The 20833-nt window shown below is 38.2% G+C and overlaps 1 protein-coding gene across 1 annotated transcript; it reads right to left on the minus strand.

The window, feature by feature from the left end:
- Positions 1-4311: 4311 nt before the first annotated feature.
- On the minus strand, positions 4312-16568 carry LOC112763122 (uncharacterized). Its single transcript, XM_025808873.1, has 4 exons — positions 16458-16568; positions 16022-16352; positions 15476-15937; positions 4312-4724 (listed from the first exon to the last, which is right to left on the minus strand). Exons 1-4 carry the CDS (start codon positions 16566-16568, stop codon positions 4312-4314), a joined length of 1317 nt encoding a protein of 438 aa, XP_025664658.1.
- Between the last annotated feature and the right edge of the window lie 4265 nt (positions 16569-20833).

The raw sequence follows: 20833 nt of genomic DNA on the forward strand, positions 1-20833 counted from the left end.
GGGCGGTGGTCAACTTCTGGAACAGGACCACAAATAACTTTCACCTCCCTTGTAGGATGATTGGCCCCTCACTCCTTGACGTGGCTGCCATCACTGGCAAACTTTTCTGAGTTGACTTCTGATGCGCAACCGAATCGGAAGTACAAGATCAACCACATGACTTCTTATAGTGAGTTTATCGTTCAAAACATGGGTAAGGAGAATGAACCCGTGACTGATGACGAACATGTTGCATTCCTATTTTACTGGCTGAATGCTATTTTTTTTGCTCTCGAAGTGTCCAAATGCAAAAGCTTTTCCTCCCTCTAGCTGCCCTCTTACATGAGGGAAATAATTTCAATCTAGCCAAGTTAATCCTGGGACATCTATTCGAAGAACTTGGCCTTTTAGTCAAATGCCTTTGAACCCATTCTTTGATCAGTACAGGAGGTCCCCTCTGGGTTCTCCAGCTCTGGTTAAACTCTATTTTAAAAAATTTTATGCAAAAAGATGGCCATAGCTCATCTGATAAACAGCACATCGAAGGATTTCAATTAACCTCCTTCCAACCAAACTTCCCAAATGCCCAGTCGACTAAAGACCATTTCTGGGCTGTTCTTTCTCTTTTTTCATTCTTGCAAGAATTTTAACAATGATGACCTCAATTTCACTTCTTTTTTGCGTCGAAATTGTGGTCCCGCATGGCTTGAACGCCTCTTCTTCCCTAATGATGATCAAGAGGATGAAATTGCGAACAGAAATTGGGCAAATTACTGGCTGTCCAAGTGATCCCAACGGGGTTACCTCAATACAAAAAGGAATGATTCAAGGCAACTCTCTATGCTCCTCACTATTCTACTAGGCAATTGGGTTTTTCCCAAACTATTCCGACTCCACTTCTTTGAAACAACAAACCTTTCTGCCATGTTGAATTTGTTTCGAAGGAAGCGCTTGATATCTGTCTCTCTTCAAATCAAAAGCAAAAGATGAACTATAATCACCTTTTTTACAAGCGTAGTTCATTCATCACCAAATCCTGTTTTGACTGGTGGACCACATATTTTTCTAAGCATGGTCGCACTTTCGAGGAAATAAAAAATTCAGCCATTCAAACCACTCTTGCTGCTGAAGATTCTCCAAGGAGGACTTCGAAAAGGAAGGTCGAAACTGCAGCACCTTCAAAACAACCACAAAAGAAAATTCGACAAGCCCATGCAAGAGCTTCTAGAAAGCTAATCTTTCGATCAAATTCTTCGAAACCTTTCTCAATTGTATTCACTTGAACCTGTCTTGACCTCGATCCGTTTTTTAGTATCAGGTTCAATCATCGAATGAGAGCTCTTCCGAAGAAAGCAAACCATGAGTACAAAATCTCCTCGCTGCTTCTTTAGACTCAGATGATGATTCAGAAACTGAACCAGTTTCTCAACTGATTCGAAAAAGACCAATTCTGGTAACTTTATATTGATCTCGAATATGTCAAATCAATTGCAACAAACTTAAACTGCTGTATGTTTTGTTTCAGACTGAAGCCACCATTCAATCAACTTCTTCTTCATTTGCCCCCAGCTGATCGACACAACAAAATCAACCAGAAACAGAGCAATAGGAATCCTACTCACCATCTTAAACTGTCATATCTGCTGAACCCATACAAGTGATTCCACCAGTTTCGATTGGAACACAAGTTGTTGATCTGACACAAGAAAAACCTTCACCATCGCAAACTCAAAACATTGACAATCCTCCTTCTCCAACCCAGGTCGAAAATCTAAACGATTCTCTTATTGCCCCTGACTCCGATTCGCCTACTCACGTCCAGAAACCATTCTTTCTCCTCAGAAATATCCAAGCCCACATAAAAACACTGAGCCTTCGACCCCTTATGGTCCAGAACCACCTTCTGAAATCCCTGATATGCCTTTTGACACTGATTTAGCTGGACTAGTCGCCTTCTTAAATCAGGTTGTTCAAGGGGATAAAGTGCCAATTTCAATTCCAGCTCCTACAGACCCTTCTACATCCAGTCTCCCATCAGAGCTAATTCGAAGCACACACGAACAATTAATCACTCTTCTCAAACTTCTGTCACATCCACCTCCTAAATGGACCAATAAATTGGACCTGAATCCACTTCTTCCGATATGTTAAGTTCTTCCCTCGAGTTACAGGTTCCTCCCCAATTTTCTGCTATAGTCAAGAAATTTATAAAAGTCTCCAATAATTGCATCACTGTCCAGGACAAATTACAAGAAGTCAAGGAAAAAGTAGCTGATAGAAAGGATCACGATGGTTCGAAAATTTAGCAAAATAATTTCTTCGTTGATAGCATAATTCAAACCAACAAATAATCCTCTCAATAAAAGTTTAAAATTTCTAATTCAAATTAACCGAGAGTAATCAAACCTCGGGTCGTCTTCCCTAGGAACTAATGCCTAAGAGCGCACAATTTTGGTTGTGGAAAGCAAAGGGTGTTTTCAATAAAGAAGCAAGCAATTAAAGGAATTAAAGAACGCTCAAAATTGTAATTAATAAATTAATAAAAGAATAAAAGAACTATGCATGTAATATGAACAAGTAATGCTTTAAAGTGATGGAAATGTGGTTCAAAACATAAATAAAATATTGACTTGGGATAAGTTATGGAATTCCTTCCTTGCCATAACCACAACTATGATAATTATGATGGATTAATCTCACTTAGTCTACCCTTAACATCGAAGAGTAAGTCAAGTGAGCATAATTGTTATTAATCCACAAATCCTAGCTAACTTACTAATTATCTTAGTAAAAAGCTAGCGTTAGTGGAAACAATAACAACTAACAACCCAAGAATTATCACTAAATGTTGGACATTATGACTCTAGTAATCCATATACTCCTTTCCCCAAGCCAAGGGGTAGACATTTACCCCATAATCAAAATTGGCATTTCATCAAACACATAGTGGGCATAATCATAAAATATGACAAAATTAGGAAAATGATAAAAACTATGAACCACAAATGATCAAAATCAACAAAAGCAACTCAATAAACATATAAAAACCATCAAACATCAAATTCATGAACTAGAACTCAAAATTACAAAAGTAAATATGTATTGACAAAGTGACTTAAAATATAAGAAAGTGTAGAACAAGTAGTATAATAAAAGAGAAAATTAAAGAAATACTTACAATAGAAATAAGCCAGAGACCAAGATCAAAATTGAAAATTGGAAGCTTGTAGATGAACCCTAATTACAACCTAATGAAAATTGAGAGAAACCTAAGCTAAACTACCCTAAACTACTCTTAAGTGTGTAGTATAATGTATGGTAGTATATGGTATTGTGTTGTGTTGCTTGCCCCTCATATATGCTTCAGCACCTTCAGAAATGGGCCAAAAATCCCTTAAAATCGCAAGCCACGTGACTTTTTAATGAAGTCGCGCGCTGGTACCTGTGCGTACGCACAGATGTGTGCGTATGCACACTTGCTGGATTTCCTCTTGTGCATACGCACAGAAGTTGTGCATGGGCACACTTGCTGATTTTGACCCTTGTGCGTAGGCACACTTTGAAATGCTTCTCTCCATTGATTTTTTCATGTTTTCTCCTAATTCCATGCTTTTCTTCCACTCTTATCAAGCCATTCCAACCTATTACACCTGAAATCACTCATCAAAACCATCAAGGCATTGAACGAAATGAAAGTGGAATAAAATTGATTAAATTAAGCATAAAATAGCATGTTTTCACAATTGGATATAATTTAGAGAGAAAACACAAAAGCATGCTATTTAGGTGAATAAATGTGGGTTTATATGATGAAATCCACTCAAATCAATCCAAAATTTATCATCAAATGTGAACTCATCAGTAGCCAAGATCAAAACCAAATCAGAAGGATATGGCACAGCTCTTCAACCAATAAAGGCCTCTTGTAAAGAATTCGATCTGAGAATTTCTCAAGCTTTCACTGCTCGAGCTCATTATGACAAAGAAGAAGAAGAACTTGAAGCAGAATCGGTTCGAATCAATGAAAAGCTAGCCAAGGTTCGAAAGAGAAAAGCTGACATGGAAATACCCTTGGCTACAGCCCAAAACAAACAACAAAAGCTCTTCAAGGAACTTTGTACTATCGAATCCAAGCAAGAAAAATGTGAAAAACAACTTGACAAAGCCCAGAATGAAGAGTATGAGCAAAATGAAGCACTGTCTGCCCTAGACAATGAGAGAGTTCAACTTTATTCAGACTTAGCAGAACTTTTAGCACCACATGTTTTACCTCTTGAGAACATTGATATGTTGTAATGACTCTTTTGTGTCCTGACTTATTCACATATATTATTAATCTTGATTTGGCATGCATCGATATTGCTTCAAATACTTTCCATTTATTGAATTAATCACGTTCCCAGAATCAATATCTTTAATTCGATATGCATTTCCAGAGTACAACTCGATTACTTGAAAATGTCCTTCCCAAGTAGGGGACCATTTGCCAAGGAATCTTGACTTCTTTTCCATTGGCAATACAACTTTCAAAACCAACTCTCCTATACTGAAACATTTCTCTTTTACTCGACGATTATAACTTCGAACAACGTTTTTCTTTTGTCGAATCATATTCTCAAGAGTCGAAACACGCTCGGAGTCTAAATCATTTAATTCGTCATACATTGCATTCCAATAATCATCAACTGGCAACTCATCTTGCCTCAAAATCCTCAATGTTTTGAGATTAATTTCTAAAGGCAAAACTACATCATGACCATATACTAATTTATAAGGAGAAGTACCTGTTGATCCTCTTGGTGAGTTTCGATAAGCCCACAAAACTTGACTTAAAGTCTCATGCCAAGTTCAAGGTTTGTTTCTGATGCGTGAGCATCTTTTCTATCTTTTCCTAGTAAATTTGCATCTAATTTATTGAGTTTAATTAAGAATTAATTATATTTTAGCCAATATGAATGCTATTTTGAGTTTTGTGCGATTTTATTCATTTTAGGTAGCATTCGGATGGATTTGATGAAGTTTCTGCAGAGAAAGAGAAGAAACCAAGGAGATGACCAGCGAATACCGACGCGCATGCATGGCTTACGCGACCGTGCGGAATGGAGGAAATCGCAATGACGCGATCACGTGTCTGACGCGATCGCGTGTCTGACGCGAACGCGTGGACTGGAATATGCACAAATGACGCGAACGCGTGACCGACGCATACGCGTGACATGCGCCACGTGCAGAAAACGCAGAAAAATGCTGGGGGCGATTTCTGGGCTGTTTTGACCCAGTTCTTAGCCCAGAAATCACATATTAGAAGCTGCAGAAGGGACAAATCAAGTGGTCTCCACCCATCAGCTGAAGACTTGTTAATTAATTCGAATTTAAATTCAAATCTTATTTTAGGAAAAGATATTATTTTAATTTTAATTTTAGAAATTTGATTTTTAAATTATTAGGATTAGTTATAAAAGGGATCCCAATAGGGTGGTTCCAAAACAACATTCGAGAAGAACATTCCACAACATTATTCCATACAAATTTACATTCCATATTCCATGAGCAACTAATCCTCCATTGTTAAGGTTAGGAGCTCTGTCTATTGTATGGATTGATAATATTATTTTTCTATTTTAATTCATGTTTTGATTTATATTTCAATAATTGTTTTCGTTCTTTATTTTATGAATTTGGGTGGAACGAAAGTATGACCCATGTTCTATTTGAGTTCTTGTATAACTTGGAAAAGCTCTTTACTTGAACAATAGCTTGAAAACATATTATCCTGAATTTCTAATTATTTGTATTTAACGGGATACGTGACATATAATCCCTTTATTTTTGGATAATTAGGATTCTTGTGGCATATAAACTAGAATTTGATCATCACCCTCTAATTGGAATTAATTGACCAAGGAATTGGCAGTTGATGAATTTTAGAGGAGACTAGGAAGGTCTAAGGAATTAGGGTCTCGTCACAAATAGTTTGCCATGAATTAAATCTTACATGATTAAAATTAGTTAATAAGAAAAGTCAATCCAGAAAATAGATAACTCTAAAGCCTTAACTGCTTTCTCAATATTTTATTCCTCACCTATTCACCTACCTTTCTTCAAAATCTTCTTTATTGTTTAATACTTTTGAACTCTCAATTACTCTTTTCTGTTTGTCTAACTAAGCCTATCAAATACTATTGTTGCTTAATCCATCAATTCTCGTGGGATCGATCCTTACTCACGTAAGGTATTACTTGGTACGACCCGGTGCACTTGCCGGTAAGTTAGTGGGTTATAAAATACCGCACCAAGTTTTTGGTGCCGTTGCCGGAGATTGACTGTGATTAACAACTATTAGTTGTTTGATTGTTTAAATTAGGCGTTCTAATTTTAATTTTATTTAAAAAAATTTATTTAAATAAATAAAAAAAATAGCACTAATATTTTTCTTTAATTTCTGAAATTAAGTTTGGTGTCCTCTATTTATTTTTATTTTTATTTTTATTTTTATTTTTATTTTTATTTTTCCTGTTTATTTTTATCTTTAAAATTTTCAAATTTTTATTTATTTATTTATTTAGTATTTTTATTTTATTATTTTATACAGGTTACCTCACAGGGACTTCTCTACACTCTGACGTAGAGAGTCCCATATTTTCTTGTCTTCTGGTTGTTTATGCGTAGGAACAGAGATAAAGAACATCTCTTAGACTTTGATCCTGAACCTGAAAGAACTTTCAGGCGACGTTTACAACAAGCAAGACTTTGCAAGGCTGCAGAATCCACTATGGCAAATAATAATGCTAATGCCAATGTGGTAAATCCGAATGGGGATGATCAACAGAGGAGAGTGCTTGGCTCTTATTCTGCCCCTACTGCGGATCTTTATAGAAAAAGTATTGTGGTGCCTCCTATAAATGCAAACAACTTTGAGTTGAAGCCACAATTGGTCACCTTGGTACAACAAAATTACCAGTATCATGGACTTCCTCATGAAGATCCAAATCAGTTCATATCTGATTTTCTGCAGATATGTGATACTGTGAAGACAAATGGAGTGAATCCAGAGGTGTACAGACTCATGCTTTTCTTGTTTGATCTGAGGGATAAAGCAAAGCTATGGCTAGATTTCCAACCAAAGAAAAGTCTGAATACTTGGGAAAAGGTCGTTACTGAATTTCTCACTAAATTTTTCCCACCAAAGAAGCTGACTAAGCTTAGATTGGAGGTTCAGACTTTCAAACAGAAGGAAAGTGAAACACTTTATGAAGCTTGGGAGAGATACAAGCTACTGACTAGGCAATGCCCTCCAGACATGTTCTCCAAATGGACACAACTGGATATCTTTTATGAAGGCATGGGTGAGATGTCCAAAATGAGCTTAGATACTTCTGTAGGTGGCTCATTGCACAAGAAGAAGACACCAGAGGAGACTATTGAGCTTATTGAATTGGTTGTAAGCAACCAATATCTGTACTCATCTAACAGGAATCCTGTGAACTCTGAAACCTCTCAGAAGAGAGGCGTGTTGGAAGTGAAAGCTGTTAATGCTCTTCTTGCTCAGAATAAGCTTATGTCTTAGCAAATAAATCTACTTACTCAACAGATGGGTGGCATACAAGTCTCAGCTATCAACACTCAAAATCCACCCCAAGAAATCTCCTATGACATGGCAGGTAATTTTGTTCAAAATGATAATCATGATTATGCTCAACCTTCTTATCAACAGGTGAATTACATGGGGAGTGGTCCTAGAAATCCCAACAATGATCCATATTCTAAGACATACAATCAGGGATGGAGGAATCACCCAAATTTTGGGTGGAGAGATCAACCTCAGAGACCTCAGAACTTCAACAATAATTCTCAGGGTGGTTTTCAACAGAACAATCATAATAACCGCCAATTTCAGTCTCAGCAACAACAACCACCTCAGCAGGCAAATTCTAAATCCCAAGAAGATTCTAAATGGGAGATGATGATGAGTTTCATACAAGAAACCAGAGCCTCCATTAGAAACTTGGAGGTGCAAATGGATCAAATGAGCAAGCAATTACCTGAAAGGTCTTCAAATACATTCCCTGGTGATATAGTGGTGAACCCATGAGAAGATTGCAAGGCTATTCAATTGAGAAGTGGTAAGGTGGCTGGTTCTAAGACCAAGGTCAACGAAGATCTAGTTGAAAAGGAAGCTCCAGAGGAGAAGAAGGAAGAAGTGGAGCATGCCCCTTCTAAGCGGGCAGACAACCCGTTTCCTGACTCTCTTGACACTTATCCCACCTTACCAAAGGCCCCTGAATACAAGCCAAAAATGCCATATCCTCAGAGAATTCAGAAGGCGTCCAAAGAAAAACAATTCTCTAAATTTTTAGATGTCTTCAAGAAACTGCAGATCAACATTCCTTTTGCAGAGGCTCTGGAGCAAATGCCTCTCTACGTTAAATTTATGAAAGAGTTGTTGACCCACAAGAGGAATTAGAAGGAGCAAGAAACCGTGGTATTAACCAAGGAATGCAATGCTATTATTCAACACACCCTTCCTGAGAAGATGCCAGACCCAGGAAGCTTTGTCATTCCTTGCACCATTGGAGAAGTCGGCATTCAGAGAGCTTTATGTGATCTTGGAGCTAGCATCAACCTCATGCCACTTCAGTGATGAAAGAGCTTCAAATTGAGGAGGTAAAACCCACTCGTATTTCTCTGCAACTTGCTGATCTTTCTATTAAATTACCTGTGGGTGTGGTCGAGGATTTACTTGTTAAAATAGGACCATTTATTTTTCCTGTTGATTTTGTTATATTAGACAAGGAAGAGGAGGTAAAACCCTCTATTATACTTGGTAGACCCTTTTTAGCTACAGGTAGAGCTCTGATTGATGTACAAAAGGGTGAATTAACCCTGAGGGTCAATGAAGAAGAGGTGGTCCTAAATGTTTTTGAAGCTCTCAAGCACCCTAATGATTCTGAGGGGTGTATGAAAATAGATGTTATTGAACCACTTGTTCAAGAAGTACTGGAAGCTGAGGTACTTGATGATGTTCTGGATCCTATTTCTGAGTGTGAATTAGTTAAAGTTGACGATTTACCACCCCAAAAGGAGCTGATGAACACGCCAATCAAGGAGGAGGAAGCCCCCAAACTTGAGCTCAAACCCTTATCCCCTTCTCTGAAATATGTGTTCTTAGGTGGAAATGATTCATATCCAGTGATTATTAGCTCTTCTCTGAAGCCTGAAGAAGAGAAGACGCTTATGTCAGTGCTCAAGAGCCATAAAACAGCTCTTGGGTGGACCATTAGTGACTTGAAAGGGATTAGTCCAACCAAGTGTATGCACAAGATCCTCCTTGAAGATGATGGCAAACCAGTTGTGCAACCACAAAGGAGATTCAATCCAACTATGAAAGAGATGATCCAAAAAGAGGTAATGAAGTTATGGGAAGCAGGTGTTATTTACCCTATTTCTGACAGTCCTTGGGTAAGTCCTGTACAGGTAGTTCCCAAGAAAGGAGGGATGACAGTGATCAAGAATGAAAAGAATGAGCTTATTCCTACAAGAACAGTCACAGGATGGAGGAAGTGCATAGATTACAGGAGGCTCAACACTGCTACAAGGAAGGATCATTTCCCTCTCCCTTTCATTGATCAGATGCTTGAGAGGTTAGCTGGTCATACTTTTTATTGTTTTCTAGATGGATATTCTGGATATAATCAAATTGCAGTGGACCCTCAAGATCAAGAGAAGACAACATTCACATGCCCCTTTGGAGTATTTGCCTACAGGAGAATGCCATTTAGACTTTACAATGCTCCAGCAACTTTTTAGAGGTGTATGCTTTCAATTTTCTCTGATATGGTTGAAAAGTTTATTGAGATATTTATGGATGAGTTTTCTGTTTTTGGTAATTCTTTTTAATCATGCCTTAAACATTTATCTCTTGTCTTGAAACGGTGTCAAGAATCAAACCTTGTTTTAAATTGGGAAAAATGCCATTTTATGGTTACAGAAGGCATTGTTCTTGGACACCGGATTTCAAGTAAGGAAATTGAGGTTGACAGAGCAAAGGTGGAGGTAATTGAAAAATTACCACCACCAACTAATGTTAAGGAAATTAGGAGTTTCTTGGGTCATGCAGAATTTTATAGAAGATTTATAAAGGATTTTTCTAAAATTGCTAAACCATTGAGCAACCTGTTGGTTGTTGATTTTCCTTTTGTCTTTGATTCCGATTGTCTGCATGCTTTTGAAACTCTGAAAGCAAACCTTACCTCTGCTCCCATTATAGCTCCCCTCTGACTGGGATTTACCATTTGAATTAATGTGTGATGCTAGTGATTTTGCTATAGGAGCTATTTTAGGACAGAGGCATGGTAAGCTTGTACATGTCATTTATTATGCCAGTCGTGTGTTAAATGATGCTCAAAAGAATTACACAACTACAGAAAAGGAATTATTAGATGTTGTGTATGTTGTTGATAAGTTTAGGTCCTATTTACTTTGTTCTAAGGTTATTGTTTATACTGACCATGCTGCTTTGAAGTACCTTCTAACCAAGCAGGATTCTAAACCAAGATTAATTAGATGGGTGTTGCTCCTTCAGGAGTTTGATATTGAGATAAAAGACAGGAAATGGTCAGAAAATCAAGTAGCTGACCATCTCTCCAGAATTGAGCCTGAAGCAGGAGTGCAACCACCCACAGCTGTAACTGAGACATTTCCGGATGAGCAATTATTCCTCATTCAGTAAGCTCCATGGTTTGCAGACATTGCAAATTATAAGGCCATGAATTTTATCCCAAGGGAGTACAGTAGGCAACAAGTGAAGAAGCTATTGACTGATGCAAAGTACTACATTTGGGAGGAACCATACCTTTTTAAAAGGTGTTCAGATGGAATTATCCGGAGGTGTGTCTCAGATGAAGAAAAACAGCAGATTCTTTGGCACTGTCATGGTTCTGAGTATGGAGTCCACTTTGGTGGTGAAAGGACAGCTACAAAGGTCCTTTAGAGCAGATTTTACTGGCCGACTCTCTTCAGAGACTCAAGAGCATTTGTAAATCATTGTGACAGATGTGAAAAAGCCACAAATCTCCCTGCCAACCATGAAATGCCACAGCAGGAGATTCTTGAGGTTGAGTTGTTTGATGTATGGGGTATTGATTTCATGGGACCTTTCCCACCCTCACATTTAAACAACTATATTCTAGTGGCAGTCGACTATGTGTCCAAGTGGGTGGAAGCTGTGGCTTTGCCCACTAATGATGCCAAGGTGGTAATGAGCTTTCTTCAGAGATATATCTTCAGCCGGTTTGGTATCCCAAGGACACTCATTAGTGATGGAGGAAGTCACTTCTGTAACAGACAGCTAGACTCTCTTCTGCATAGATATGGAGTCCGTCATAAAGTGGCAACCCCCTATCACCCTCAGACAAGTGGACAGATTGAAGTTTCCAACAGGGAACTTAAGAGAATTTTAGAGAAGGCCGTCAGTATTTCAAGAAAGGACTGGTCTAGGAAGCTTGATGATGCTCTCTGGGCATACCGGACAGCGTACAAGACTCCTATTGGCATGTCCCCTTATCAGTTGGTCTCTGGAAAAGCCTGTCACTTGCTAGTCGAACTGGAGCATAAAGCTTACTGGGCAATCAGGTACCTGAACCTTAATTCAGAAGCTGCAGGAATTAAGCGAATGCTTCAGTTGAATGAGCTTGATGAATTCAGATACTCAGCCTATGAGAATGCCAAGCTCTATAAGGAGAGAACTAAGCCATTGCATGACAAGAAGATAGCCATCAGAGTCTTTGAGCCAGGACAGAGAGTGCTTCTATACAATTCAAGGCTCAAATTCTTTCCTGGGAAGCTGAAATCCCGGTTGTCAAGACCATTTGTGGTTACCAGAGCTTCACCGTACGGCCATGTGGAAATACAGGAAGAGAATTCTGACAGGAAGTTTACAGTGAATGGCCAGAGGCTGAAGCACTACCTTGGAGGCGAGATCGATCGCTAGAGGTCCACTCATCTGCTGAACTAGCAGAACTGACCATCAAGCTAGTGACGTTAAAGAAGCGCTTGTCGGGAGGCAACCCGATAATTTCGTATCCTTAGTTATTTTTCGTAGTAGTAGTTTTCTTACTTGTTTGGTTTTTATTAAGTTCTTACTAATTTTCTGATCATGCAGCTATTTTATCATAGGAACCGAACACCTCAAGCTATTTGAAAAAAAAAAGGGGACACACGACGCGCAAGCATCATTGACGCGAACGCATCAATCATGTGTGCGTGAACAATGAAAATTGACAGAGAGTTGTGCGGGAGTGGCGCTGGACTCATGCCTTTCGCACGCAAACGCGTACCCCACACGTTCGCGTCGTTTGTGATGTTTGCTATTCACGCGGGCGCGTCACCGACGCGAACGCGTGACCTGCAAATTCGACGTAAAAGAGCGTTTGGGCAGAGAGTTGTGCCGGCTTGGGGAAAGAAGTGTGCTAAAAGCACAAATTTGGTCACGCGGACGCGTGACTGACGTGTTCGCGTCAGTTGCACATATGGCCATCCACGCGAGCGCGTGCATGACGCAAACGCGTCGTATGCAAATTTGGCTCCCAAGCCATGCGAACAGAAAGTCACGCAGGCGCACGACTGGCTTCGCGCGAATCGCACAAAATCCAGGGCATGCGGATGCGTGCCTGACGCTAACGCGTCATTATGAAGAGTGCGCGACCCATGCGTACGCAGCCGTACGCGAACGCGTCGCTTGCGCCGCCCAGTTTTCTTTCTCTCTCTCTTCTCCCAATCCTAATTCTCTCTTATTCTCTTATCCTTTTATTTTTCTTTCATCTTAATATTTGTCTCTTCTATTTTCAGACCTTATTTGCTTGAGGACAAGCAAACATTTAAGTTTGGTGTTGACGCTTCGCTTAAGGGTTTTCTGTTTATTCCTATGGCACCGAAAGGGAGGCGAATCATCTTCACAAAGGAGCACAACCTAAAGAATAAAATGACCGCTCAGATAACTAAGGTGGTTGAGTTCCTTTCATTTTTTTTCCTTCCCGCTTTTATTATGTATGTTCTGGTTTTCTGCTAGTTTGCTTTGTTTGCTGCATGATCCTTTATTAGTAGATTCATAGGTTATAGTTTAATTTTTCTGTTAAGTGCTTTAATTTTGAAAGATGTCTCATGTATTGCCCACTAAGCTTGAAATCAAAAAGAAAGAAGAACAAATGTAGTGCATGAGAATTTGAATTTAATTTTTAGAGTAGTCTCATTTACTTAGATGTGGTGGTATTTTCTGTAATTCTGAATGAATGCATGAACAGTGCATATTTTTTATAGTGAAGTTTATGAATGTTAAAATTGTTGGCTCTTGAAAGAATGATGAAAAAGAGAAATGTTATTGATAATCTGAAAAATCATAAAATTGATTCTTGAAGCAAGAAAAAGCAGTAAAAAACACAAAGCTTGCGAAAAAAAAAACAAGCAGAAAAAGCCAATAACCCTTTAAACTAAAAGGCAAAGGATAAAAAGGATCCAAGGCTTTGAGCATTAATGGATAGGAGGGCCCAAAGGAATAAAATCATGGCCTAAGCGGCTAAATCAAGCTGTCCCTAACCATGTGCTTGTGGCGTGAAGGTGTCAAGTGAAAAGCTTGAGACTGAGCGGTTAATGTCGTGATCAAAAGCAAAAAAAGTGTGCTTAAGAACTCTGGGCACCTCTAACTGGGGACTCTAGCAAAGCTGAGTCACAATCTGAAAAGGTTCACCCGGTTATGTGTCTGTGGCATTTATGTATCCGGTGGTAATACTGGAAAACAAAATGCTTAGGGTCACAGCCAAGACTCATAAAGTAGCCGTGTTCAAGAATCAACATACTGAACTAGGAGAATCAATAACACTATCTGAATTCTGAGTTCCTATGGATGCCAATCATTCTAAACTTCAAAGGATAAAGTGAGATGCTAAAACTGTTCAGGATTGCAGTTGTAAACCCCACTATAAGAGAAGACATGGGCTTAATCGAACTCTCATTCTCATGCAAATTCACATCCTAAGCTTATATTAGTTTTGGTTGCTTGAGGACAAGCAACAGTTTAAGTTTGGTGTTGTGATGCGTGAGCATCTTTCCTATCTTTTCCTAGTGAATTTGCATCTAATTTGTTGAGTTTAATTAAGAATTAATTATATTTTAGCCACTATGGATGCTATTTTGAGTTTTTTGCAATTTTATTCATTTTAGGTAGCATTCGGATGGATTTGATGAAGTTTCTGCAGAGAAAGAGAAGAAACCAAGGAGATGATCAGCGAATACCGACGCGGACGCATGGCTCACGCGACCGCGCGGAATGGAGGAAATCGCAATGACGTGATCGCGTGCCTGACGCGAATGCATGGACTGGAATCTGCATAAATGACGCGAACGCGTGACCGACGCGTACGCGTGACATGCGCCACGTGCAGAAAACACAGAAAAACGCTGGGGCGATTTCTGGGCTGTTTTGACCCAGTTCTTAGCCCAGAAATCACAGATTAGAAGCTGCAGAAGGGACAAATCAAGTGGTCCCCACCCATCAGCTGAAGACTTGTTAATTAATACGAATTTAAATTCAAATCTTATTTTAGGAAAAGATATTATTTTAATTTTAATTTTAGAAATTTGATTTTTAAATTATTAGGATTAGTTATAAAAGGGATCCCAATAGGGTGGTTCCAGAACAACATTCGAGAAGAACATTCCACAACATTATTCCATACAAATTTACATTCCATATTCCATGAGCAACTAATCCTCCATTGTTAAGGTTAGGAGCTCTGTCTATTGTATGGATTGATCATATTATTTTTCTATTTTAATTCATGTTTTGATTTATATTTCAATAATTGTTTTCGTTCTTTATTTTATGAATTTGGGTGGAACGGAAGTATGACCCTTGTTCTATTTGAGTTCTTGTATAACTTGGAAAAGCTCTTTACTTGAACAATAGCTTGAAAACATATTATCCTGAATTTCTAATTGTTTGTATTTAACGGGATACGTGACATATAATCCCTTTATTTTTGGATACTTAGGATTCTTGTGGCATATAAACTAGAATTTGATCATCACCCTCTAATTGGAATTAATTGACCAAGGAATTGGCAGTTGATGAATTTTAGAGGAGACTAGGAAGGTCTAAGGAATTAGGGTCTAGTCACAAATAGTTTGCCATGAATTAAATCTTACATGATTAAAATTAGTTAATAAGAAAAGTCAATCCAGAAAATAGATAACTCTGAAGCCTTAACTACTTTCTCAATATTTTATTCCTCACCTATTCACCTACCTGTCTTCAAACTCTTCTTTATTGTTTAATGCTTTTGAACTCTCAATTACTCTTTTCTGTTTGTCTAACTAAGCCTATCAAATACTATTGTTGCTTAATCCATCAATCCTCGTGGGATCGACCCTTACTCACGTAAGGTATTACTTGGTACGACCCGGTGCACTTACCGGTAAGTTAGTGGGTTATAAAATATCGCACCAGCTTCCAATCTGTTTTTAATCAAACTAATTAAAATTTTGTTTGCCGCTTCGACTTGCCCGTTGGCCTGTGCATAATAAGGGGTTGAAGTAACCATGTTAATATTTCTCGAAGCTGCAAAATTATTAATTCGCTGACGAGTGAAAATAGTCCCTTGATCGGTACTTAACGTTTGAGGAATTCCAAATCGATGGATTATATATTCCTCAATAAAATCTATTATTTCATTTTGCCCAGCCTCTATAAGAGGAATAGCTTCGACCCACTTCGTGAAATAATCAATGGCCACCAAGATAAATTTATGATTCTTCGACGAAGAAGGGTGTATTAACCCGATTTGGTCTAAAATCCAATCTCGAAATGGCCATGGCTTAATGATCGTATGCAACTCAGATGCTGGGATCTGTTGCACTACTCCATGGCGTTGACACTCTTGACACGCCTTTGCATAATCGATGCAATCTTTAACCATCGAAAGCCAATAAACATGATTTCATCGTAAAACCCATTTTATTTTTATCCCAGCCTGATGGGCACCACATATACCTCTATGGACTTCCCCTAAAGCAATATCTTTATCGGCTTGACTTAAACATCTCGAAAGACTTCCATCGATTCCTTTCTTGTATAACTCATCAGTCATTACTACAAAATTTATTACTTTCAACTTTATCTTTCTGTCCACTTGAATACTGGGATTCTTTAAATACTCAGCAATAGGTTTTCTCCAATCATCATCTTCCCATTCATCCAAATACAAAGCTTCTCTTTCATCCACTGGCACTAATATTTGGCAAATTTTTGTCAATTTTCTTAGCGTTTCAGGGCCTATTTTATATCTCGAAGTAATCTGAGCTAACTCATTAGCAATTTCATTCTGAATTCTCGGAATATGGACTAATGAAACCTTTCAAAAGGAAGTTAACAATTCCCATGCCATTGCTAAATATTTTTGTAACTTCTCATTGTTACATTTGAATACCTTCAACAACTGTTTCAAAACTAACTGAGAATCCCCAAGGATTTGAACTTCTAAAGCCCCTTTTCCGATCAAAATTTCAAGGCCCAAAATTAAAGCTTCGTATTCATCCATATTATTCGAGCAAGAATATTTTAACTCACAAAAATTCCGATGGAATTTCCTCTAGTGAGATAATTAAAATTTCCACTCATGCACCATCCTTATGCTTCGAACCATCAAAATATAACTTCCAATAATCGACATGGATGTCAATTATATTTGCCCCCTGGTCATTCAAATTATTCGAATGGTCAACTAAAAAATCTGCAATGACCTGTCCTTTCACAGCCTTGGCTGGAACATATTGCAAGTCGAACTCTGTTAATGCCAACATCCATTTCTCTAGTCGACCTCGCAACATCGGAGAAGTCAACATATATTTAACGAGGTCGGTTTGTGTAATGATTTTCACAGGTTTGGCAACTATATAGCACTTTAACTTTGTGCAAGCGTAATAGAAAGACAAGCACAATTTTTCAATAGGTGAATACCTTGTCTCGATATCAGTCAAAACTCGACTAAGGTAATAAACGGCTCGTTCATGGCCATTCTCATCATCCTGAGCCAACATACACCCAATCATGTTCCAAGATGCGGTAATATATAGTTTCAAAGGTTCACGAGGGCGAACATTCGCCATTGTTGGCGCTTTGGACAAATAAGCTTTAATTGACTCGAAAGCTTCTTGATGTTCTTCCGTCCATTCAAATTGTGATTCATTTTTTAGTTTTACTAAAGGTGCAAATATTTGAGTTCGACCTGAAAGATTCAATATGAACCTTCGGAGATAATTAACCTTTCCAAGAAAAGATTGTACTGCTTTTTTTGACTTAGGAGGGGATAATGCCAGGATTGCATCAGTTTTATTCTTATCGATAGCAATCCTTTTTTTATGGACAACAAATCCTAAAAAGTTTTCTGCTAACACACCAAACGCACATTTTAAAGGATTCAGTTTTAACCCTTTCTTCCGTATAGTAATAAATGCTCTTCTCAAATGATCGATGTGTTGAGTTGCCGAATTCGACTTAACCATAACATCATCAATATATGCCTCTATAAATTTCCCAATGTACTCATGGAAAATGGTATTCATAGCATGTTGGTATGTTGCACCAGCATTTTTCAAACCGAATGGCATAACTACCCACTCATAAGTGCCCAACGCCCCGAGACATCGAAAAACAGTTTTGGACACATCATCTTCAGCAATGAAGATCTGATTATACCCTGAATAACCGTCTATAAAACTTAGAATTTCATTTCCTGCAGCAGAGTCAATTAACATATCTGGTATAGGCATAATATACTCATCTTTCGGAGTGGCATTATTCAAATCTCTAAAATCAATACACACTCTTAATTTTCCATTCTTTTTCATCATAGGCACTATATTCGAAACCCATTTAACATAATGAGCAGTTCGAATGAATTTTGCTTTAATCAAGTGTTCAATCTCTTCTTTAATCTTTTGATTAATTTCAGGAGCAAATCGTTGAGGCGTTTGCTTTACAGATCGAGTGTCTGGTTTCAGCGCTAATCAATGTTCCACAAGAGAACGATCGAGACCAGGCATCTCATGATAATCCCAAGCAAAATAATCTCTAAACTCATGTAAAAGATGGTATAATTCAGTTCGAAACGAGGCCACAGGACCTTTGCATATATAAGTAATTCTAACATCATCAATAGATCCCAAATTAATTTCTTCTAAGGGATTCTGTGATTTGAACCCTTTTGCATGTTCATTATCTTTTACTGAGTATTTTTCAAAACCTAAAGGTTCTAAATCATAGATGCAATCAAAAGAAAAATCAATTGATTCATTAGGATTAAAACAAACTTGATTATTTGCTGGATTAACAACAGCTTCATTTTCAATACAATGAACTTCTGCTATTTCAACAACAGTTTGACTAACAATATCATCAGAATTATGTAAATAAGAAGAGCTTAAACCATGACTAAATTTGATATAAGAGATCGAATCTTTAGTATGAGAAGAAAAAGAAATTACATTCCTAAATGATTCAACTTCATCAGAAGAATCACCTTTATTTTCTACTAAAAGGAAATTACTTAGATACTTATTTAAAGTTACCAGATAATCCGAGACGTCTTGCTCATTTGCCATCGAAGAGCGTCATCGAATCACCACTTATGTGGAACAATCCCACCCAGTTGGAGGAACGCTAAGTTGTGGATAACAAAGCTTCACACTTAAACCCTCTAAAGTCAGATAGCACCTTCACAATTGTACGAATTGAGTACCCTGTCAACATTCAAAGGCTTTAGTTTTGGACTATACACCTTGAAATCGACATGCAATTGTTTGACATATAAATTTGAATCAGCCTTAACTACTTCAGGTTTTCTATCATCTGTCCAAAGAAGGACGCTCTGATGTACAGTAGATGGTACAGCCCCAACTCCATGAATCCAATCTCGACCCAGTAAGGCATTATAACTTGCCTTCGAAGACACCACCACAAAGACAGTGTTTTGATCAGAAGATCCAACCTTCACCCTAAGAGTAACTAACCCTTTAGCAGGGGTCGATGCACCACTAAAGTCCGTTACTGAAATATATTGGTTGGGATCAAATCATCAGGATACTTTCCTACCTTCACTAGCATCCTCTCAGGCAATAAGGTTATAACGGCCCCTCCATCTATCAGAACTTTGTTTACCTTAATCCCACTCATAGTTGCAGTAATATAAAGTGGGTGCAGATGGGATTCTCGTTTCTCAGAAGGCCTCCGAAAATAACTTGGTTCATCCTCATATCGAATGAACGAGAAGGCTTCCTCATCATCCATGTCATAATCATCCTCAGGATCACCTTCATATTCTCCCAAATACTCAGTTGGGATAATCAAAATGGTACCGACCATTTTCTCGTCTCCTTCTTTGAAATATTCTTCATCCAGGTTAGCATCTTTGTCTTTATCAATGAATGGAATATTAACCACTGCTTTACCTTTGTCCAATTTCACAGGGGAAAGGAATTCCTTTCGGATATGTCTCTCTATCAGCCGAAAAGACTATTCGAGAATGCACCGATAGAGTTGCCCCTTTGCCCTTATCAGCATGAGCCACTTTAGACTGCTGTTGCCCCCTTCTTCCTCTACCCCTTGGATTTTCCCTGGCTCAGCCATGGAAATAGGGATATCAACTTCGAGGAGGCCCCATATGCTCCCACTGTGGGTTACGCCTGTAATGAGCATCTCTGTTTTGGAACTCCTGACAATTTCGAATCCATTGCACACCTACAGCTTGAGAACGGCTTATTGGAGCCATAGTACTTTTCTGAGGGTCACTAGAACTTTGACCCTCTACTCATTGAATAGGATGCTTTTGATGAGCTTGCTCCTCTCGATGAGCCAGTTCCTTCTTCATTCTTTCTTTTTTAAAAATTGCTGCAACTTCAGCATCGAATACTGCATTGCATCGGGGACACAGAGATACGTCCCGATCCTTGAGTTTTTGCTGCATCAAAAACTCCAACAACCCATCTCCTACATCGGGATAGACAGCATAGACATCTGACTCAAAATTCTCCATAGCCATATCAAAATCATAAGACATTCTAACCATATTCACACCAAAATATGGTTAAGCAAAACTGGCTTCAGTATCAAAAGGATCAGAATAAACTTTTATTTCCTTTTTTCCATCATTGAAAGGACTGTTAGAAGACGCTAACAGCAGGCTAGATATAGAGCTGCTAAAAGTCTCAAGTAGAATTCTGAGGTAAAAATTGAAGACATCACTATGGAGCCAAACAACAACAATATTGCTATTCCTTATACTCCTAATGCTCCTGAGCAACCTAGGAGAACTCTTGGTTCTTAAACTACTCCAAATCCTTTCTATGGCAGTAGCATTGTTGTGTCCCCTGTAAATGCTAATAATTTGAGTTGAAGCCTCAACTCATCACTTTGGTACAACAAAACTGTCAATTTCATAGACTCCCACAAGAAGATTCAAACTTGTTCATTTCTAACTTCCTGTAAATTTGTGATACAGTCAAGACTAATAGAGTCCATCTTGATGTTTTTTGGTTGTTGCTCTTTCTGTTTGTTGTATGAAACCGAGCCAAGTAGTGGCTCAACACACAATCCAAGGAGAGCCTGGATATATGGAACAATGTGGTCAGCAGATTCAGCACACAACCCAATCTTTGATGGTGTTATTCTTCAATAAAATATAATTTTTTTAGTATAATCTTTTATTTGTCTAAAATATTAATGGTTAACCACCAAAAACGTCTCCAAAATATTCTAATGCTGACAAAAATAATTCTAATTTTTATTATCGATAAAAATACCCTTAAT

Source organism: Arachis hypogaea, chromosome 17 (assembly GCF_003086295.3).
Source record: "Arachis hypogaea cultivar Tifrunner chromosome 17, arahy.Tifrunner.gnm2.J5K5, whole genome shotgun sequence".
Classification (NCBI taxonomy): Eukaryota; Viridiplantae; Streptophyta; class Magnoliopsida; order Fabales; family Fabaceae; genus Arachis; species Arachis hypogaea.

Coding starts and splice junctions, on each gene's coding strand:
- LOC112763122 (XM_025808873.1), bottom strand. CDS start 16,568: ATGGATGAATACGAAGCTTTAATTTTGGGCCTTGAAATTTTGATCGGA. Junction 16,353..16,457: donor TTTTGAAACAGTTGTTGAAG/GTATTCAAATGT, acceptor CCGAGAATTCAG/AATGAAATTGCTAATGAGTT. Junction 15,938..16,021: donor TTTAGGGGAAGTCCATAGAG/GTATATGTGGTG, acceptor CGATGGTTAAAG/ATTGCATCGATTATGCAAAG.